The following is a 25027-nucleotide window of genomic DNA, read 5'->3' as shown; positions in this document are numbered from 1 at the left end:
TACTATAAACCTTCTACTTTCAAATTTTGAGTTTAACCAAATCTACTGCATACCACCCTCTAATATATAAATGCATATATGGGTACAGGACGTCACCAACGGTTAAAACAACATAAAATACGTAAACAAACGAGTCAAAGAAACCGAACGAAAACAAACATGGAGGGTCATTAAACCAGAACGAGAGGAAAATAGTGAACGCTGTGAGAAATATTTTTTTTTGAAAAGAGAAAAGATAGAATAGAGAGAAAAAAGATGTCCGTTCTTTTGAACGTCCGTGCTGGAAAAGAAAGATGGGCGATGGTCACGTGTAAGCAACGAGAGAGAGAAAAGAGAAAGAGGGGTAAAGAGAGAGAGAGATAGAAAATGGTGAAGGAGAGAGGAGAAGAAAAAGGGAATTAGAGAAGGATGGAGGAAGAAAACAGTATAGATAAGAGTCGCATCAAAAAGGTGGCGATAAACTTACTTGGAAATGGATGCGTGGCGTTCAATTAAATAATAAATAGTAAATAATATATACTATATATATATTCTTTGATTGTTTTATATGTTTCAGCCTTGAGGCTTCAGCCATGCTACATACATACATACATACATATATACATACATACATACATACATACATACATACATACAACATACATACATACATACATACATACATACATATGTATGTATGTATGTATGTATGTATGTATGTATGTATGTATGTATGTATGTAGAATATGGATCTTGTCCAGGTATTCATTGATTTAACTAAGGCCTTTGATACTGTAAATAGGGCCTTTCTATGGAAAATACTTGGCAAACTTGGATGTCCGGATCACTTTGTATCTATAATTAAATCATTTCATGATGGGATGGAGGCTTGGGTCAATGTTGGTGGTGCCATGTAGAGAATGGTATCAAGCAGGGTGACATCCTTGCCCCAACTCTCTTTTCTTTGTACTTTGCTGCTGCTTTTACTCATGCTTTTGCTAAGGTTAGCTCTCTGGGAATATATGTCAGATACCGATCTTCTGGCCGCCTCTTTAATCTTCGCCGATTTGCTGCCAATTCAAAGGTTTCCCAGTCTATTATTCGTGACCTCCTTTATGCAGATGACTGTGACTTAGTCACTCATACAGTGGATGACATGCAAATACTCATGAATTGCATTTCTGCTTCTTTCAGGGCATTTGGACTCAGCATTAGCCTGGACAAGACTGTTGTAATGTTCCAGCCTGCACCAGGAAATCCATATATAGAACCAGCTATCTTGGTTGAAGGAACAATTCTGAAGATAGTAGACAAGTTTGTCTACTTGGGCTTAGCCGTTCTTGCTCCCTGGATGAGGAAATATCTTTCAGGTTGCAGAGAGCAACTAATTCCTTCCGGTCTCTTCAGTCTCGTGTCTGGTCCCAACATGGCATCGCAAGGAGAACAAAAGTTGCTGTGTACCGTGCTTGTGTACTGACATCGCTTCTCTACTCATGTGAGACATGGACTCTGTACAAACGTCAGGTAAGGGTCCTTGAACGTTTTCATCAGAGATGTCTCAGACACATTCTCAATGTTGGCTGGACCTCAAAAATTCCAGACACACAGATCCTGAGGACAGCTGATATCTTGAGTATTGAGGCGATGGTGCACAAGCACCGGTTGCGTTGGACTGGACACCTTATTAGAATGAAGGATAGAAGGATTCCTAAGCAGATGCTCTATGGAGAACGTGTGAATGGAAGGAGACTCCAGCAGAAACCAAGGCTGCGATTTAAGGACTGTGTCAAGTCCTCATTAAAGGCCTCTGATATGCAGAACACTGACTGGGAAAACAATGCCTGTCATCACCACAGATGGAGGAAGCAGGTTAAGGAGGGGATCGACACTTTTGAGAGAGCACGTATCCAGCATGAAGAACTTAAGCGAGCTGCGCGAAAGCGCACGGTTCGTATAGTGAATGGGGAAAGCTTGGTTTGCAATGTTTGCAGTCATGTATGCTTGTCAAGAGCAGGGCTCATTAGCCACTAACGGAGCCGCAAATGCAAAATATAAGCTAGTCCTAGAGAGCACAATGTTCCTGAAGGTCGGCAATGGTCTTCCTCGGTCACGAGTGGACGGCCATCATGTATGTATGTATGTATGTATGTATGTATGTATGTATGTATGTATGTATGTATGTATGTATGTATATGCATACACTCACACATACATATTTATACATCTTTTAAATTCGTTTAGGTTACGTTAGGAGTATGCAAATAAACCTCCTATTTCATTATGCCGGCTTACCGTTTAATGATACTGACAAGTAGGTCAGATTTACGGGGTTGCATCATGGTTATACCGATACAATGTGGGATGAATATAATAACAATAATACCAGGATGGAATTTATAAATATTTAATACGTACGTTTCCACAGACCAGAGATTTTGACATCAGAGTCGGTATCCTTGGGATTAGTACAGTATAGTCCGCATTATCCGTGAGCATCATCATTAATCCATCATCAGACGAAACTGTATAATTGGATGTATCACAGAGGAATGTTTATCCCTTCTTGCCAGAATGAAGGCCAATTTAGCTATGTGAGTATTTCTGTATGTACTTAGTAGGGGGGTAGGTTATGGTAGTAGAGGAAGGAATGGTAGTAATATGGAGATGGTTGTGTTTGTGGTGGTGTTGGATTTACTTGCTATTCATTCTGCAGATTCTAAGGCTGGTCATTCATTCAGTAGATTTAAGGGCATTACTTTGCTCTAGTTCATTCTATTTCATTCATGACTTGACTCTCATTAAATTCTGAACCCAACAGGTGATCAGTTGCTACACAGTAAAGTTTGTTGATTGAATTAATACCGCCCCTCTTATGGTGACTTTTTCACTATTTTCTGCTGTTGTAGTAGTGTGTGCCATCTTAAACATTGATATTTTCAATTATTTGTTTGAGTTCCTTCACTATTCAATGATTTGTGACTTGTTTCCAAAATATATTTTTTAAATCCCATGAATGATATTTTGTTTCTATGCTTGCATGATATGACCATCTCAAAGTGTCTATTTATCACGTTTTCCCTGAATGTTATTATTTCTTCAAGGCATATATTGCATACTCGTGAAATCCCAACTCTGATGTCAAGATCATCTGATTTGTGGAAACGTACGTAGCGATGTGTTAAATATTGCTATTATATATATATATATATATATAGATATATATATATATATATATATATATATATATATATATATATATTCGACGAGATCAACTTATGACCTGTCAGTCGGAACGGAGCTCGGTCGTATGTCGGGGAGAAGGCGTATGTGCGTATATACATACATACATACATACATGCATACATACATACATACATACATACATACATACATACATACATACATACATACATACATACATACATACATACATACATACATACATACATACATACATACATACATACATATATATTTATTATTATTATTATTATTATTATTATTATTATATTATTATAAGCATTGACGTCAAAAATGGGTAAAAGGAGGAAGTAAAAATAGGTAGGGGACAGTATGTTTGCTGTATGTATGGAGATGTGCAGGTGTGCGCTTGTATTAATGAGTGCGAGTGTTTGTGTGTGTGTACGTGTGTGTGTATATAACTGCATTTGTGTCTGTGTGTGTGATTGTGTGAGTGAGATAGAGACATACGTCAAATATACATAGTAGTAAGGGGGAAATTTGTGTCTGTGTGTTTGATTTTGTGTGCGAGAGAGAGAGAGAGATAAGCATACGCCAAAGATATGTAGCAGCAATGGAATATGTAAGGAATAATAGTTAGGGAAGAGGAAGTGAACGTTGATTGAAAGAATGTTCGGAGGCGTAGGAAAGACTCTGTCTATGGCAGTGGTGTGAAAAAAAAACACTCATTATCGCTGTGATCACCATGTAGGCAATCATCGAAATTTTTGTTCGTCTTGTGGTCGAGAGAGGCTCCTTATCTTTCCTGATGAGAAGATTGCATAATGTACCTTTTATTCCTTTGGAATAAAAATATGCTGTCTTCGAAACATATTAAATCTGTTTTGCTTTTGGAGCCTTTCTCGGCGACATACACACATACACTTTCATTTATATAGCAGATATATGAATAGATGTGTGCATAAATGTATATATGAATGTATGGATGGATGCATTCATGTATATATTAATATGCGTATGTACGTATGTACTTTAGGACGTATGTTTGCATGTATGCATGCATATGTGCATATATGCATGTATATATGTATACTTGATTGATTATATGCATATTTTTTATCTTCAGATCAGGAGGGAAGCTAAACACCTGGCCCATATGCTTACAACGAACTCTGCTAAAGAACTCACATTGTGCCAGGTGACAGATTAAATCTACCACTCAAGTAAGCTGCGACAAAATTTATACAAAATAATAAACCCGTTCAAATGTATATAAAATCAACCCCCTTGTTGCTGTTGGTGATGATGATGATGGTGATGATGATGATGATGATGATGATGATGATGATGATGATGATGATGATGATTATGATGACGACGACGACAACGAGGAGGAGGAGGATGTTTTTATTCTCCTCCTCCTTTTCTTCCGTCTTCCAATTCAACTCTCATCTAGCAGACCTACGAACTAAGACACTCTAGTCATGATCTTTCTATCTTTTGTTCTCACATATTATTCTCTCCTGTACAATATTATTCAATATTTACCCTTTTATAAGACGATAGTTTGTGAATGAGGAGATTTGGCTGCTATTCTTATAAGCCGTGCTACCGTGTTAAGGCTTTCTTTAATTGACTCGTTTGTATATCTGTTGGTTCCGATGACACCAGAGGAGACAGACAAATTTGAAATGTTTGGAGCGACAGTAATAGAGAAGGCAAACTAGATGAACTCGTTGAAATATAGCAATTGTTGTTAAGAGGAATATAATTGTAATTTCAGACTGAGGCAAACAAAAAAGAACATGATGTCTGTAAATCAACGGTTGATTGGTCAGAGATGAACCATTTCCTGGCCATGAAATAGTAAACCGGGCTTGAATGATGCAGTAAGATCAACATTATGAAACATCTTTAGAAAATGGGGTCCTAAACATTTGTAGTGATTAGTGAGGTTTTCTTTGTGTATTGTTTGTGAATAGAGTGTGTTGCAAAACCAGGTTAGTGATACCTGTATAACAAATATGTAGACATAATGACTCTATCTTAATGTTTCGCCTAAAACAAAATCTGGTAACTTTCAAAATAATCTATAATTTTTAATATCCGAAATAAAGGTTCTCAATAGACAAAAATAGATTGAATGATTGTCTGACTAACTGATTTCATATGGGACAACCAGTAATTTTAACTGAAGACACATCTAATAACTTAGAATGATATAGAAACCACAGTGTGTTTACAATAAATTTCAATTTTAATAATGTTAACAAATAACAAAATAGCATAGATATACCTAATAAAAATTATCAAACCGAATACTAATCACAAATTTGTAAGAAAGGTATATTATAGAAAGAATCGGCATCAAAATATAACTGATTATCTCTTATCGATAGTGAAGTGATGAAAGGTAACATGAGGCCCTCGGCAGTATTTGATCTCAGAATTTAACTAAATGTTACCATAAATTAAAGCAGGTAGTCTACTGTTTCTACAACTCCATCTTTGTAAATAAAAAAAAGAGACGAAAATTAAGAAATATAAAGAAAGAAAAGCAAGAAACTCTTCTAACCTGCTAAGTAGTTGGACAGGGGTTCAGATAGATGCTTCGTACCATTCTGGAACTTGACCGACGGCAATAAAGGACCGAGAGAATCTGGCCATTTGAATCCAAACTCATTTTGTAGTTTACAGAAATTTTCCACGGGTCGAAAAGTATTTGGTGGTTCCAGATTGCGATACAGACGATCCATAATTGGCTCCGGGATGTTACATTCAGCATCGAAGTACCGCCGATATCCTATGACTGAGTTTTCATTCTTCACGAACGGTTGAAATAAAGGAGGAATGTTGTAAGTGAAAGATGGTAAAGTTCTCTGTTTTGTCATTAACTGTTGATTTCTGTGAAGACGCTCTTGTTTTTCTTGTTGTTCCCGCTCTTCATTTTCCTGTTGTTCTTTGGAGCTGATCCAGTGTATCAAAAGTTTGTCGTTGAATTGCATCACATTTGGTTTGTTGTCTTTCTTCTGCTGCTGGATTTTTTCACGAAGTTTCTGCAGACGTTCAATGGGTGGAGTCTTCAGAACTGCTCTTACTTTTGCCTCTAGCTCCCTCTGCAGCTCTTGTCGGATATATTCTTGCCATTCTGCCGACCCTGCCAAATATCATAGAACATATTTGAGAAAGAAAACGAAAACAAAAGAAAATATATGAAACTAATTTTTCAACTAACAAATGAAGTTAATCTCAATGAAGATAAACTAACTTCAAAACACAATTAAAAACTCGGATTTTCTATGGAAGAGAATTGAAGAGATGTGATGTTCATACTTTCTTTAATATGAATAAAGTGAGATGGCACAAGAGGGAATTGAGTAACGAGTGTACTTTCAGATAGTCGATCGACTTCTTAGACACAACAGTCAGATCTCTTTGGAACGACATCTTACTGTTTTAGGCAAGGGAGGACATACTGACTAATGTACTCCTACATATAGTTTGAAAATAAAAGACTGCATAGTCGCTGTACAAATGTCTTACCTTATAAGTCAATTTGATCAGGATAATCCTAAGGCTAAACAAAATCAACAAAATAGCTATAACAACAACAAACCTCCGCCAAAGGAACACCAACGATTAGCTGGAGATGAGTTTTAAGAAAGAGTTGTAAAGCACAAAATGTGAAAAAGAAATTACATATATGTTTGAGTACTACCCCTACTTGATATGGAATTCTAAGCATTTGGTTAAATCCTAAGAAAGGTATCATTCTCTAACTATATGGAGCAGAACTTCTTCAGGGTTATTATGAGCTTATAAAGCTAAGGCTGACATTTCTCTTTTGAAGGATGCCATACAAATAAATTATTTATACATGCATTTTTCTCCATTTTCTTTCCTTCAATATTAATAATATGTATTACTACAATAATCCCTAACATATCGCAGTAACTTTCGCATTTGATGATAGTGATTAACCAATGTGATCTTTTATATTATATTATATATATATATATATATATTATATATATATATATATATATATATATATATATATATATATGGACTGCCATATTAGCTTGGCGATAACTGTTACTATCCAGTACCGCTGCCGTAGTCTCCTTTAGAGAGACTTAGAAATAATAATATTTCTATATATATATATACATATATATATTGATAGAAATGGCAAGACAACAAAAGAATGAAAGAGACCTCGATATTATGTAAATAGAGGAATTTATCTGTAAATATATGAGACAATTATTCTGTAGCCTTGATAAAACTCCGAGTTTCGGAGTTTTATCATGGCTACCGAATAATTGTCATACATTATATATATATATATATATATATATCCACACACACATAAATGAATGTTTGCACACGTATATGTAAATATACATAGAAGCATGTATGTATATACATACACGCGCACATATGTGCAGAGATATATATAAATGTATGTGTGCGTGCATGAGTATTTACATAAATGTATATGTGATAACATAAAACGTATTTGCATTTGTATACATAAATGGCTGAGTATATATATATATATATATATATATATATATATATATATGCATACATGTGTGTTTGCATTAACGTATTCATATATGCGTAAATGTATTTGAATGCGTATACATAAACGGATGAGTATACACAAATTTTGTGTATGTGCATACGCAAAATGAAGATGTATGTATATTTATCTGTTTTATGCGGAAAACACCGCAAATCCCATCTGCCACCCTAAATATACGTTTGTAGCTAATGAAAATGTGAAACGTTTTTTTTTTTCTTTTTTGAGAGAGAGTTATCTTCACTTGCTGCTGAAGAGTTATGTTCCTTGAATCTGATTGCGTAGAATTATTTCCCTTGTATTTTATTCTTTTATATTTTGAGAATTTCTGTTATGGACGCTGCTGGAGTGTTCCTGTTGTTACTGGCAAAAAAAATGAAGGGTAAATCTAACTCGCAGCTAAATCAATAGAAAGATAAGTTTAGTTACCTACACAATAAATTACTATATGTCACACTATGTTCGTGACTACAAGATCAATAGTTTTCTCTTGATCATACTTATCGGTCACGGCGTAGGTGATACGGTACAAAGTACTGTTTCTTTTTCTTTCTTTTCAATACTTTCAAATGCATAGAATTTTAATGAATATACAAGTTTAAACTTGCTGTAATAGATAAATGAAATGTTTACACTACCAAATGTTTAACATGGATTCTATTAAATTCGTTACGCCATATTAAATTGACAATGCTAAAGAGCAATCTTCCTGAGGGCTAGGATCTGCAGCACTGAAGCCTGAATCCTTCATCTTCTTCTCCACTGAGTTGGTTATGTGACTCGGATGCCGGGTAACTGCCTCCCGAAGATGATCCTCTTCAGCGAGATCGAGACAGGAAGTAGGCCTCACAGACGTCTAAAACTTGGTTTACATGATCATCTCAAGCAGTCTCTCATTTTATGCGGTTTCCCTCCCAATCGCTTGGAGTTCCTGGCTGTTAATCGGAAGGCATGGGTGTCCGCATGTGATGCTAGAGTAGAGTGCTTTGAAACCGAACGTAGGAGACTGCATGAAGGTAAGAGGAGACGTCGTCATCAACCACCTGCAGCTGTTGTTGGGAGTTACTTTCAGTGCACTCAGTGCCACGTTTCAGTCTTGTCAGCCACGTTCACTCCCATAAGAAACAATATACTGGAGGCAGAGGAAAATGAATGCCTTCGTTCGACGCTGTCATCACTTTCGATGGGCTGCCATAAGCAAAGTAACCAAATAAGCATGAAATGTACTAGCTCATAAATCTCCTATGATATAATATATTGTTTCGTCTGACTAATCACATTGATAAATTTCCTTTGTGATCATAAAACTGAGCAATTAGTAATGTGCTGTTGGATTCAAAAACGATTAAAATTTACCAGTCTCACCCCAGAGATATACAGTCGCTTCAACGACGATTGTGTTGGCGCGACCTCACTTACCAACGAGCCACTCGACTCGTTTCTGCTTTTTCTTAACTTTTCCTATTACACTTTGTATTTCACATTTTCCCTACAGCGGTCTTTTACAAACTGATCAATTCCTACTTCTAATCTGAACACTCTCACACCAAATCATCTACGCCTTTTCTTCCCTTTGTAGCTGAAACTCATGAGTTTTATGTTAAATAGAACCAAATCATTAACTTTTATCTTTTATTCGTTTCAGATTGCGGCCATACTGGATTCACAACCTTGGAAGGGATTTAGTAGAACAAATCGAGCCCAGTACTTATTTTTTATATCTGGTACTTATTCCATCGGTCTTTTTCCGAACCGCTAACAAACCATTAACAAACCAACACTGGATGTTAGGCGGATGGAGGGGGAATAAACACACACACACACAAGCATACACAAACACACAGACACGTGTATATATATGTGTGAATATATATATATATATATATATATATATATATATATATATATATATATATATATATATATATATATATATATATATATATATATATATGTATATGTATATGTATATGTGTGTATGTGTATATATATATATATATATATATATATATATCATTTATCATTTATCATTTTTTATGTATGAGAAAGAGAAAACAAAGAAGCTAACATATGGACATCAATTTATTAGAACGTAATACAATCCTGAACAATATCAAATTCAATTTCATCTACAGCTGTTCCCATGCCCAATTGAATCAATTTGAGAAATTAAATTAAATTTCCATATTGAATATCGTTAATTAGGTATTTCATCAGGGGAAAGATTTGATAGAAAGGAGCTACATTCCGATGTATTGTTTGACTTTAGACTTAGATATGTGCGTTTCAGCAACCAATTTATTTTTTTATCCGTTATTTGTGTATATGTAAATGCAAACTTGTTTAATGCATTTGTGCACGTGCGTGTATAATATGTTTAAAAACAAAAACAAAATTACCATAGCTGAAAATTACGTCATCGATATTTGTGAACAATATATTTGTTTACATAATAGTGTGAACAGATATACACGAGCTTAATTGAAGAAAACTCTAACGTTAACAAACCAAAATTTATTTAAATTAAAACCATTATTGAATTAATACGTATCTTTAACTTAATTAATTTTTTTTAAAATATATTAATCACAGATTCCTAAGATACGTATTTAAATTAAAATACTTTTAACCTTTATATAATACAGCTACCTATAAATAAAACTTCATGTTCATATTTACCATTTATTTTATATCTTAAGATTAATATGAAATCTTTTAAGAATTACCTCACCTTTATAGTTATAATTGTTGGTATGTTAATCCTGAGATACCGCCTAAATTTATAGTCCTTGTAACTTTTACATTGTTTTTTGAAAACATGCTTATAGATGTGAACACAGGGTATCAACCAAATTATCCAGTTACAAAACATTTTTTGAGAAGGAGAGAGAGTAAAAAGGCGTGGCTTTTTTATGGCCAGACTTGTTTGTTTAGTACTTAGTGGCCTTTTAAGGAGGGGAAGAAAAAGAAGAGAAAGGAAAAAGAATTTTTTTGTATTTGAAATGCTCTTTTGTATTCATTAAAGAATAGTAGTATGGATGTGGTCAACTTTTTGTGATTGAAATTCTAGATGTTTTCGAAAGAGTAATTTTTATTTCACTATATGCCACAGAGCAATTATATAAATGCACACACACACACACACATACACACACACACACACACACACACACACACACATATATATATATATATATATATGTATATACACATACACATGCCCACACATACACATACCCACACACACACACATATATACACACATACATACACACACCCATACGCACACTCAAAGACATCTATATATGTACATGTTCATATTTGTGCACACATACACACACCACACATGCATAAGTACACAGGATTTTTTAAAAATCATTAATTAATATAATTAAAGATTCATCTCTGTGGTTCAATAAATTTGGAAAGTTTTGGTCATTTTAGCCACTACCCTTGATTTTTGTCCGAGTATTTGTCCTTCATACAGCAAAAACGAATTTTTTTAAAATGCAATACACAATGCTGTCACAATTGTTTTGGATATATTTTAAAGCTCCAACCTAGAATTTTCTGAAGGAGAAAGAGAGCCAAATACAGAAGAGTGAAAGTAGCTGTTCTTTTAGAATTTCCAAATCTGGAGTGTTTTGCAAGGGCCAACAACAATGTGGTAAAAAGGTTTTAGTAATGGTTTGAGATCATCTTTAACATATATATAATCAAATTCATATAGAATTCTCATAGGAATTTCAAAAAAGGATATAGTTATGATAATCTTTATCGACGACTTTTTTTGTGAAGTATAGTTCCCTTAACTTTCGGAACTTTGAATTTTTCGTCACATATTTCCAAATGCTTCCTTTTTTTCAAGCGTTCAATTTTGGTGCGAACTTCTTTATGAAGTGTAGTTCCATTGTTTTTCGGAAATTTGGGTCGTTCCTTGAGCATTTGTAGAAGAGAAAGATTTTGAATTTTCTTTCTCTACATATTTCGAAATGTGTGCTCAGTGGAATTTTCTGTAGCTCCTCTTGTCGGATATGTTGTTGTGGATTCTAATGCATTGGCAAAGGGAATTATTGGATTTGCCAGTATAATTATCCTTGCATTTGGGGCAGTATATGAGGTTTTGCGTCTTGCAATTCATATTTGCTTTTACTTTGAATAAGAATCCACTCATAAATTTTATGTAGGTGACCCCGTTTATATATTTGTAGTTATTGTTGTTTTTGCATATTCCACATCTTCTGTCTCCACATTCCTTTACGGAGAATTCTGTTTCGTTCTCTGATGCGAATTTTGCTCTTGTTAGTTGTTTATTAGAGTTTTTTTCCTGGCGTTTATTATTTCGCAGGTAGCTTTTGTCTATCAGTTTTCTCATTTTGGGGCTCTGTGAGAGTATTGGTAGGTTTGAGTGTATAACGTGGACAATATTGGTTATTCCAAGGTTGTCTGTGTTAATAAATGGAATAGTAAGTTCCTTGATTTTTTTCTCTTGGAGTCCTAAGTTGCGTGATGTCTAATTTCATTGCTTTCGAGATTCCATTATTTAGAAGTTTCACAGGGTAAGTTTGTTCTTGTGAGAAGCTCTTGAGTTCATCAAGTCTAATTTGGCGTATTTGTGGGTCAGTTACTATGGTGCAGATGCATTTTGCCATACTGTATGGGATGTTCTTTTTGATGTGTATGGGATGGAAAGAGTAGAAATTTAAATATCGGTGTGCGTTTGTTTTTTTTTTTGTAAAATATGTCTGTTGTGATAGTGGAGTTGTGTATTTTGATGTGAATGTCTAAGAATGGTAGTTCATTGTAGCTAGTTTCTGTTGTGAATTTGATAGATGGGTGCAATGTGTTGAGGGTGTTGCGAAATGTTTGTAAGTCTTCCTTTGGTCTATCCCAGTAGTCATCGAAGTAGCGCTTCCACTTCTTCCCGATGTTTTCTTTGAAGTCGTTATCAAAAGTTTCTCCTACTTCCACGTAAAGTCTACCTTCTTGATAACCTATGACTAGGTTGGCATATGATGGTGCAAATTTCGTGCCCATGGCAGTGCCCTTTCGCTGTCGGTATATCTTATTATCAAATCTGAATGTGTTTTGTTCTAGTACCAGACTAGTGGCTTTGGTAATGAAACGTTCATCTATACAACCTCTGCGTTTCTCTACCCAGTGTTTGACCGCTTCCAGGCCTAAGGTATGCGGTGTGTTGGTATAGAGGTTAGTGCTAAAATTTCTAGTATTGTGTCTTTGTAGTAGTCTATGTCCATGATGACTAGCGCCCCATCCTTGTCGGCTTCCTTGAGGATGATTGAATTGTCGTTCTTTAGTCTTTCTAAAGCTTCCTTTTCTCCATCATGTAGTTTCTGTTTGCATTTATGGTTACTGAGAGGAAATTTGGAGATTTTTTTATATATGTACTAGCAGTATCGCCCGGCGTTGCTCGGGTTTGTTTCGACCCGCTGGAATTGTAATTTTGAAAAGTAAAAATTTTGTGAACATTTTTCTGGTCGAAATACACCGAAAAGTGGCGACACAGCAGTGAAAAAATCGTAAAAAATAGGGATTTTCATAGAAAAAAGCATCTTTTTGATGTAAATAATTTTTGGTGTTAACATGGTCCGATTTGAATTTTATGTTCTACGGAAGGAAGAGCAACCCTTCTTCTACCATACTCTCAATTTTGGTCAACTTGCGCCGCAGGGTCTCGGAGGAGATAGTGTTAGTTGAAGGTTACCATTCTAGGTGCCTGAGTAACAACCTCGCGGATTTACAGATAAATGAATTAATTACTATTTTACAGAATAAAATTAAATAATTCTTGAAAATTAATTAATATAATATTTTTTGAACAAAGTAAATAATTTTTAAAACTTAAATAATAATTTTTTTTACACAAACGCGAAGGGGGAAAAGGGGGTGGCGAATTCGATTTACATACCTAAATTTTTTCTTTTTCATGACATTGTAGCAAAATAGTAGTGAATTATATAAATACCAGCAGTACATTTTTTTTCTGGGGTATTTTTTTTCAACCTCGTCACATATTTGCCCCTTTCAATTTAAACAAAGTCTTAATTAAGCAATTACGGCAGCTTAGCAATGGTTTCAATACAGGCGTGACATCTGTATCTCAATTGTTCAAAACCCTTCGAATTTTTTCGCACGTGATGATATCATAGTGAAAACTTTCAATTACGCGCGCTTAGAAGTACGCTCGCAAATTAATACTACCAAAATGTTGAAGTTCGCGCTCCGCTTGTGTGTGTGTGCGTGCTTTAGGTGTACGTAGGTATGTGTTTTTGTGTGTGTGTGTCACTAAAGCCATACATACATATATACATACATAACCTCTCTCTCTCTTTTCTCTCTCAGTCACTCACTACAAAAAGTGAATAAAAAAAGTTCAGTTATTTCTGTCTTTCACTCTGTCTGTCTCTTTACACACACTAACAAAAGCACTTCACTTACACACCACACTTTCTGTGTCGCACAACCCATCAAACACACACACACACACACACACACACACACACACACACACACACACACACACACACACACACACACACACACACACTCACGCACGCACACATGTACATCAATGCTTTCGGAGTGAAATGTTAAAATATTGAGTTTTCTCGAATTTTGTCTTAATTGGGGGTGAAATTGAAAGAAATATATTATGGCATGACCGAATGGAGTACTTTGAAAAATCTTAGGTAAACTCTAATTGAAGAAATTGTGTGAGGAGTAAATCGTTATGTATTTATTTGTTTCTGTTTGTTGTGTTTTTTATTTTTTGAGTAGTGGTTTAAATACTTTCAGTTTAGTCTTCCTCAAATCACTCTGTCGCTATTTACTTTCATTTTATTCGTTGCACACTGTGTGTGTGCGTGTGCGTGTGGTGTAAACCACATTAAGAAAAGCATTTGACATACACACCAGAATGTGAGTTTTCTGTAAATTTTGCTTAATTGGAGTTTAAATTTTAAAAACTGGACCTGGCATGACCCGATGCATTCTACTCTTAAAAATGCTAGGTAAATTGTAATTGAAGAAATCCTATATTGTAGATTTCTATAAGTTACAAAGGGAGGCAGATAAAATCTGCCTTTTATAATAAGAGATCTAGCTGTTTATCGCTGCCCTTGTAAGGGGTGAAATATTTTATTCTTACAATTTATTCCTCCTCTACTTTCGTGTCGAGGTGACGGTTGAAGTTCTCAGTATCGGTTTTTAGTTCTGAGATTCGGATTGGGTGTCGGGGTAAATTTCAAACATTTTAGTAAGAGATGCAAGTCATTTTCGTTAAAGTAGAGACCTCAACGAAAGGAATTTTTAAAAAATCTGTCTCCACATTCTTCTGTTCATTAGGAACTTCTTTCGTATTGGGTCCAGAGTGCAGTTGTAGTATTTTCTTCCTAAAACTGGGGTTGTGCCGTGACGTCTCCAATTTCTATTCCTGGGGTTAAGATTTCCTTATGATTGAGGGAACAGTTCATGTTGTCTGTATATATTTCGTTGTTCTTAGTAGTCGTCTTTTTCCCATCTACGTTTGTTGGGCCGTGTAGGATTGGTGGTCATATACCGTGGGTTTCTTCAGTTTTCATTATGATTTTTTTTTATATTATAGTCTCTGTGTTGTTTGTTCTTCACTTGTCTTTCGTCCCATGTGTTAATCCATCTAGGACGTCCAGTATTATGGGTTAATGGTTGTCTGTATTTTGTTTGTCTTACTTCCCATGTGTTCTTCCATGTAGAATATTTGTTTGACGGTTGTTGTTTATATTTTGTGCGTGTATTCATCGTAGTATGAAGGTTTGGTATTTTAGAGTACGGGTTTCTAATCTGTATTTGAGATGAGTCGGAGGTCATGTCCACATATGTTTTTGGGTGTCTGGCGGTCCGATATTCTTGTTTCGATCCTCTGAAGTCGGTGTTTGTGTTATTTTTCGATTTTCCTGTACTTTTTTGTTGTAGTGGTTTTGTTTTCATTATGGATTTCCCCCATAATTTTTTTGATAATTAGTGGACCACTCCTATTGATCATACAAAAGCCATGCCTCTTTACCTTCTCCTTCTTAAAAACTTTTTTCGTCTCCTTTGCTTGGCAAGCCCCAGAAAATGCTTTATAAAAAGGCCAAGAAATCTAAATTTCAGCCATTTTTTTATGAAACCAATAACGGAAGAAAGCGCTAAAAATATAAATAAGATGTAAATAAATAAAATATATATATATAATCATCCAACATTCTGACTATCTTATTATTCTAAATATATATATATATATACATACATACATACATACATACATACATACATACATACATACATACATACATTCATACATACTTACATAACATACATACAACGGACTTTCACGTTTCCGTTTCCGTCTAGCAAATCCACTTCTTCCTCGCAACCTACTGTTGCCCAGCCTAAGCCATCAACCTTATCACACTCGCCTACCCACCAAATGCATTTCTTGCTCCCCTTTTTCCCGGCCACTCACCCTCTTCAATTCACAATTCTCTATAATCGCCATTCCTTATACTTTGATCTAGTTAAACCTCCAATCTTCCTTAAAGCCACATCCAATCCTTCTTCTACACCTACTTGGTAAACTTTGCAATTTTTTGGCTTGAATTTCTTTCTCTCCCTAGTCAAATCCAACCTAGAACCTCTGCCAGTTCTTGATCCTGTAGTAACAACTCTTCTTTTATGTCAACATTCCGACTTTATCCAGGCTTATATCTACCTTCCAGCTGGCTAACTACTTCACTAGTGATTCAAACAATATTGTATACTGTATCAAGTGTCAATTCTTTAAAGGATTTGTAGACAGGGGAAATTTGTCGACACTTGGCAGATCGCTTCAAAGACCACCAACTTCACACACGACACAACACCTCCGACCACCTTAAACTTGCAACTCACCATATCACTTTCCCTACCACTTCTCTGTCTTCTTATTACTCCAACACCAACGACCTCTCTTCACTTGTGTACATAAGGAACCTTAAAATATTTTCATACGCGGCACATTCTGTCCTAATTGCATCAACAATCGTTTATATCTCCTCTTATCCCTCCCTATCAACTTTTTCATTCCTAATCTAAGGTATAACTTACATACACTCACACATGGACGTACAGATGGACTTCCAATTCAGACACTTTTGCATACATACTATCTTACCCACATAGATGCATATGCATGAAATAGCATACACGCATACACACACACACACCAGCTCTGCTTTTTTGTGCATGTCCGACATTTCTGCCCGTCATCCACTAACAATGTTCTACACTGAAATCATCTATTAACTAACTCACTTCCTTTATCCATCATTAACATCAATCCTGTACACGGACCTTTTACTTTCCTTAGTCTATTTGACAAAGGGCACAAGCTCAAAATGTAAAACAAATTCCCTTTCTTTGTGACAATTACATTTACATCATTATTCTAAGTCCTTTGTCTGGAAAGCTTTCGTCACATTCCCTGTGACTTCTTCGGCAACTCTCCATCTATGCATCTATGAACATATTGTTATTTGGTGACTTCCGGCGGTTGTACTAGGAATTTAGCTCCTATTTCTAAACAGGTCGATGTTGTTTTCCGCATCCTTATGCCTCGTGCTAACTTTAAATTTCATAGCTATTAATTCTATTTGACTTGTTGAACCGCCAATATTACTGCTTCTTAATATCCTCATTTAAAAATTTTGTCCGTAGATGATATTAAAAGTAATAACATCTTACTTCGAGTGTAAACACTTGAATGCTTTTTGCTTATATATATTTTGCACCATGTGGTAAAACGAGCTATAACACAGGCAGATTTATAACGTGATTTACCAGTCACTTACACTGATGAAGTTAAGGCCCTCTGGCCAGAATCCGAAACCGTGGTATATGAGTAAATACTAACATTAATGATCACAGTAGAATAAGCAATAATAACATTATTGGGATCCAACCCCAGTAACATAAAACCTATACAGCCACACATAACATGTGATTGTAGAATAAGTAATAATTGTGTATTTAATAATAATTGCATTAGAAAGGGGGTAGTATATCAATGTATAGTAAGTACACAATATGACAGCAAGGTATATGTGGGTGCGACAAAAAACAATATGAAACAGACTTAATTATCATAACTATACATTTAGAAACAGAAATAGAAGAGATTCTACAGAGTTAAGAAGCTATATATGGGATATTAAGGATGGTGGAATTAACTATAATTTAAATTGGAAAATATTAACAACAGCATCTGCGTATAATACTTAAAATAGAAAAATGTATGTTGTGTATTAATGAAATTTTCTTTATAATTGGGACTGAAATTAAGCTTAACAGCTTTAAGGAACGCAACGTTCTTGTCTTCATAAAATTGGGCATAACTTTTCCAAATACCACTAGAACTTTGTATAAAAATACCCCTACTGACATAATAATAATTATTATTATTATTATTGTTGTTGTTGTTATACTGTATTATATAATATATGATAATTATGCAGGTATATATATTGAATTAGCTATAATTATATACATATATGTATGTGTGAGTATATATTACTATTGTTGCTACTTTTGTATTAATATATGCGGATATGTGTGTATATATGTATCTATGTGCACGCACTTATAAATATATATTTATGAATCCACACACATATATGTAGGTTTAGGTAGGTATGTATATGTTTATATTTTCTGCTGGTGCCTTTAATAAATAAACATTGACTAGCTTATTATTTACATTCAATTACACCCTACAAGTATATAAAGTAATAACAATATCTAGTACTACTCTTTGGATTTATCAGATTTTTTAAGATAGTAGTATATATGTGTGTGTGGGTATATGCATGTATATGTGTATGTGTATATATATATATATATGTGTGTGTGTGTGAGTATGTGTGTGTGTGTGTATATATATCACCGTGACCGACCAGGCTATCAGATGTTGTTACACATCGCTGGTCACAATGCGCTTCGCATTGGTTTAGCCTTCAAATGACGCCACCCCGCTGGCTAAACGAGCAGGCCAACAGTAGAAAGAGTGAGAGAAAGTTGTGGCGAAAGAGTACAGCAGGGATCGCCACCACCACCCTGCCGGAGCCTCGTGGAGCTTTAGGTGTTTTCGCTCAATAAACACTCACAACGCCCGGTCTGGGAATCGAAACCGCGATCCTACGACCGCGAGTCCGATGCCCTAACCACTGGGCCATCGCGCCTCCACATATATGTATATATATGTGTATATAAATATATATAGTTGTATATATATGTGTGTGTGTGTATGTGTGTGTGTGTGTGTGTGTGTGTGTGTGTGTGTGTGTGTGTGTGTGTGTGTGTGTGTGTGTGTGTGTGTGTGTGTGTGTATTGTATATACATATGTATGTATATAGATACAGGCATTTATATGCAACCCCATTACAGAACCAATAAATTGATTGATTAATTGGTTGATTGATAAGTTGATTATTGATTGATTGAATAAGGGACCTAAATTTTTGAGTATCTTTATTCTAATTATAGACCTCGATAACCCAGAGTTACCTCCCTTCGTTCTGTTTATAGCTTAATAAACCCCCCACCAACACACCTCTTAAATATAACATAAAAAGTAATAAAACTGAATAAATAGACGGATAAATATTTTAAAGGACTGAATGACTGATTGGTTCATTAATTGACTCAACATTATTACATAGAGTCTTGCATTTGAGGCATTTTGTCAGATAAAATAGATTTAAACATAATTTTAGCGATAAATAACAACAATGTAGTTACGAGGGGCATTCAATAAGTAATGCCCATGACCCACTTCCCATAGCAGTAGAGCAACGACACTTGGCACAGTTATTAGTCTTCTTTTACATAGGAACCACCCAGAGTTATACATTTCTCCCATCGTTTGATGCAGCTCTAGAGACCGTTTTTGTAGAAGACCCCAGCTTGGTCCTCCAACCACGACCTGACTTCAGAAATCAAGGCTGCATCATCTGGGAAACGCTTTCCTTTCAAAAACAACTTCATGGCTGGGAAGAGGTGAAAATTCGAGGGTGCAAGGTCAGGAGAGTAGGAGTTTGGGGGAAGAATTCATAGCCGCACGCCTGTGCTTCTGATCTGGCGACCATCGAGTTGTGGACCGGAGCGTTGTCCTGCAGAAGGAGGATGACTTTGCTGATCTTGCCCCGCCTCTTGATTTTGATAGCTTCTCTTAATTTCCTCAGAAGTGAAGCATAATAGGATCCTGTAATTGTGGTACCATTTGCCAGGAAATCTGTCATCTCTACTCCGTCCTCGTCCCAGAAGACTGTGAGCATGACCTTGCCAGCGGAGGGCTGCTCCCTTGCCTTCTTTGGAGGAGGTGAGTCACGGTGTTTCCACTGCATTGACTGGGCTTTGGTCTCTGGATCATGGTGATGGACCCAGGTTTCATCCTGTGTAATCAGTCTTTTGAAAAATTTTGACTCATCTTGGCACATCTCCAAATTCATCCTCGAGCACTCGACGCGTTCTTGCTTCTGGAAAGGTGTGAGCAACATGGGAATCCATCTGGCAGACACCTTTTGCATATGCAAATGGTCATGAATGATAGTTTCCACAGACCCGGTACTAATCTTGACCTCATGGGCTATTTGGCGAATAGTTATGCGTCGATCTTCTAAAATGGCAACCTCAACTTGACGGACAGATGCCTCATCAATGGCAGAAGGAGGGTGACCAGATCTGGGGGCTGTTTCCACAGAGTTCCGACCATGTTTGAATTCACGATGCCAGCGTTTTACAAGGTCATATGATGGGCATCATTATCATAAGTTACTTTCATTTCATCAAAAGCCTCCCGTGGTGTGCGTCCTTTCAAATACAAAACCCGGATCACTGCTCGACACTCAACAGGCTCCATTTCACACTTGACTCAGTTCAAACACCTGTTAATCAGAAACCACAATTAGTTCAGAGCTGTAATTTGCCACGTAATCTATAGAGATATGAATAATTGCACATGCAAAATTTCAGCAAGATCAAACAACAAGTGGGTCAGGGGCATTACTTACTGAACGTCCCTCGTATATGTAGATATATATAAAAGAGGATATATAATATACAGTATATATTGAGTTGGTTCATTAATTGAGTAACTAAATATATATATGTATCTATGTGCACGCACTTGTAAATATATATATTTATGAATCCACACACATATATGTAGGTTTAGATAGGTATGCATATGTTTATATTTTCTGCTGGTGCCTTTAATAAATAAACATTGACTAGCTTATAATTTACATTCAATTACACCCCACAAGTATATAAAGTAATAACATTATCGAGTACTACCCTTTGGACTTAATCAGATTTTTTAAGATAGTAGTATATATGTGTGGGGGGGTATATGCATGTATATGTGTATGTGTATATATATATGTGTGTGTGTGTGTGTGTATGTATATATCACCGTGACCGACCAGGCTATCAGATGTTGTTACACATCGCTGGTCACAATGCGCTTCGCATTGTTTTAGCCTTCAAATGACGCCACCCCGCTGGGGGGCGTTTTGCTCGTATATATATATATATATATATATATATATATATAATATATATATATATATATACGAGCAAAACGCCCCCCGTCCAATGGACGGTGCTGAGTTGTCAAACATTTAAACCAAATTTTCTCAAAACAACTTGTCCGACCGCCCCATAGGCCTCCTTTTTGAGAAACACTGATTTAACCTAAATTTGAGACACCAGCAAAAGAAGAAATAAAGATAGACTTTTTTTCCAAAGGAAAACGATTTTACTCACACAAATACGCAACCAAAAAGTTTAAAGTACCAGTAATGATAAGTCTGTTGACTGGGAGAACACAAACATGGTTTAAACAGTAAGCTTGGCAGGAAAGAAACGTGCCGTTAAGCAGTACAAAAACAACAAAAAATGGAAGGTGCAGTTATGTACAGGTTGACGGAAGAAAAGCAGGACAAAAACGATGCATGCAAATAGGTTAGCTGGAGGTAAAACTAGATGGAAAAGCATGATAAATTTATGAGAACGTACCTGGGACAATAATAAGTATATCCGATAAAATATGTAAGAAATCAACTTGGGGCAATTTTTTATGAAAAGTAACAACCTAGGCAACTAAGTAGCTAATTTTAAGCTAACTTACTTTTAAGCTAACTTACTTTACTGGGCATGGAAAAGCTAGTGGAGCGCAGCCTTGTAAACCACATTCCTTGTTACTCCGTCTGGAGCGTAGTAGAAAAGGTTTGTCAAACAGCCCACATACAGTTGTCCATGCGAAAAGCAGGGAGTGCTGAGGTCCAACCCCACGACTTTCAATGACTGCCCCTGTGCTTTGTTGATGGTCATCGCGAAGCTCAGACGAATAGGTAATTGAACGCGTTTCATCGGGTAAACACAGTCCGACGGAATCAATGGCATGCGGGAAATAAAAACAACATCTCCTGCTCCTTGACCCGTGATAACTTTTGCCTCGAGAACGTCATCCAAAGGTTGGGTGAGAACCAACCGAGTGCCATTGCAAACTCGTGGGGGTTCCAAGTTTCGGAGGAGAATAATGGGACTTCCAGCCTTGAGGCAGAGTTTATGGGGTGACAAACCCGATGGTTCTTGAGTTAAGAAATTCGGTCGGGTACATCATGACTTACTCTGGGTCAGTAATTGAATCGACGGATGTACAGATTCGTTCCTGGATCGGCAGTTGACGAAGGAGGCGAGTGTTAAGCGTATTGACGTTGGCATTGGTTGGTGCTAAAATGGCTCTGCCACACAACCATTGATGGTCACCGAAATTCGAAGATAGATCGGGGTAAACTGCCTGGCAAATGGCAAATGCATGTGCATTTTTCTCGCGTACGCGTAGTATTGATCGCAACAGCTGGTGTACCTGCGCGTACAAATGCACTGCTTTATCGATTGCATTCTCACCTGGAATCGATTTTTGTAATTTTTCAAGACTTATACACGCCCTGATACCGTCCGTATCTACATATCAAATTTGAGCGCAATCGGGTGGAGGATGCCCGAGATCCTAGAAGACAACGGATTTTATATAATTTATATATATGTATGTATGTATGTATGTATGTATGTATGTATGTATGTATGTATGTATGTATGTATATATAAATCCTTCCACATTTTTCTTATATATTGCGTAATTTAACATAACTTAAATTAATATAATATAATAGAGTCAAGTCCCTATATTAATTTCTTTATTGACTTTTACTATCCTACCAACTAATAGTTAACCTTAGATTATTTGGGGTTTTTTTTTATTTGTATACATTTATATATTTTGCCTACTTTGTTATTTATGTTATCGGTTATCCATTAACCAACCATAACAAAGTCATAGCCTTTCAAAACAATAGATGACCAATTACATTACGGGACTGACTATAACCACCACCACCACCACCCCACTTCCCGCAGAATTTCAGCAACTCAAACAAAAAGTAACGGAAAATAATAAAGTATCTTGATTAATACCCGGACATTTATTACTTTTAATACCGACTAATATCACTGGTATTAATATAAAGTCTTACCCACTTATTGTGGACCTTTATCTCAAGAAAACATATCAATAGAAAACACATCAATAGAAAACATATCGCATATTTATTTATATGCATATATATATATATATATATATATATATATATATATATATATATATATATATAATATATATATATATTATATATATATATATATATATATATATATATATATATATATATATATATATAATACAAAATGGAACAAGAACGCAAAAACACCCGGACAGCTAGGTGATACAAAAAGGGACAACAAGAACAGGAAATAAATGTATTATGGGAACAATCATTTTTATTCACCCACCCTCCTTACCATCGCACAACCATCACTCCCCACATTCAAATAGTAAGTTAAATTTAAATAATAGTATTTAATAGTAATTTCTAACAATTAATTTATGTTTATTTGCTTGAGGGTTAGATTTTATTAATTAACCACTTTATGTTTACATTTAATTTTTCTTTCATCCTGTGCATTAAGTAGTTTAGCTTTAGTCCATGAATTCATTGGTACACAGCAAACATAGTCTATTCCCAATTCTATACGATTTGGTTTTTTCTTATTATCTCCCTCTTTATATTTAATTTCTTTTTATTTTAAACTCTAGATGCATTTACTCAAACCTGTCCAGTTCATTAATTTCTTATTTTTGAATGAATTCATATGCTGCGCTATTCGTTGTTTAATATTATTCGATGTCGAACCAGTATATGTTCTTTCTGAATTTCTTTCAGTATTCATATTATTATTATTTATTTCACTTAGTTCATTCTTATCTTCGTTTACAGAAACCACACATTTATATACTACATCTACTTTTAATTTTACAGTGATTTTTATCCCTACAATTGTAACTTTTTAAGTCTCTATTAAGATACTTATTTAATTTATCATAGTGATATTTATACAACTTATGTTTATTTAGTGATGTTCCCTAAGTTGTTGGTAGTAGAATATCCTACTCTTATATTATTTTTAGAGAATAAGTCCATATATTTTTTGTTTTCTATAATAAATGATTCTATAGTTTTAGTGATTTTTCGTTCTGCGAGGGATATCCTATTCCTTGTCAGTCGTGCATACTTCTGTTCATCACTTTGAGATGCTCTGAATTTTGTTGTGCACAATCTGTTCGTTTCTTGGTGTGTTTCCCTTTCTGTAGCTATCTCTGTTTCCCTGGATAGAGATATTATTTTGGCTGACCTTGATATTGTAGAGGATTTAAAAATTTTTCCTTCTAGGCATGGTTGTATACGTATACAGAAATACACGAGTGCAGAAGATAGTAAACAATGAATATAACTTGTTAACGGAAATTGTGTTTCTTAATACGACGAGCAGAAAGTAAATAAGAAATTTTAACGAAAATAAAGTATTCTTTTCTACTCTGGGCACAAGGTCCGAAATTTTGGTGGAGGGGCCAGTCGATTAGATCGACCCCAGTACGCAACTGGTATTTTATCGACCCATAAAGGATGAAAGGCAAAGTCGACCTCGGCGAAATTTGAACTTAGAACGTAATGACAGATGAAATACCGCTAAGCATTTAGCCTGGCGTGCTAACGTTTCTGCCAGTATTGTACGGGTAGAAGCGAAGTTTGTCACTTAGGGAACCAAAGAGTCAGTATCGAAGGA

General features: G+C 35.5%; 1 protein-coding gene across 1 annotated transcript in view; it reads right to left on the bottom strand.

Annotated features, from left to right (window-relative positions):
* The window catches only part of LOC115210503 (cytosolic carboxypeptidase 2-like), a 291706-nt gene that overhangs the window by 218366 nt on the left and 48313 nt on the right, over positions 1-25027 (bottom strand). Inside the window, exon 3 of the mRNA XM_029779107.2 lies at positions 5756-6337. Within this exon, the coding sequence (XP_029634967.1) occupies positions 5756-6337 (582 nt within the window). The remainder of the gene's footprint in view (positions 1-5755; positions 6338-25027) is intronic.

Source organism: Octopus sinensis, linkage group LG4, assembly GCF_006345805.1.
Source record: "Octopus sinensis linkage group LG4, ASM634580v1, whole genome shotgun sequence".
Classification (NCBI taxonomy): domain Eukaryota; kingdom Metazoa; phylum Mollusca; class Cephalopoda; order Octopoda; family Octopodidae; genus Octopus; species Octopus sinensis.
The sequence above is the reverse complement of the archived record's forward strand: the minus strand, read 5'-3'. Positions and strand labels throughout refer to the sequence as shown.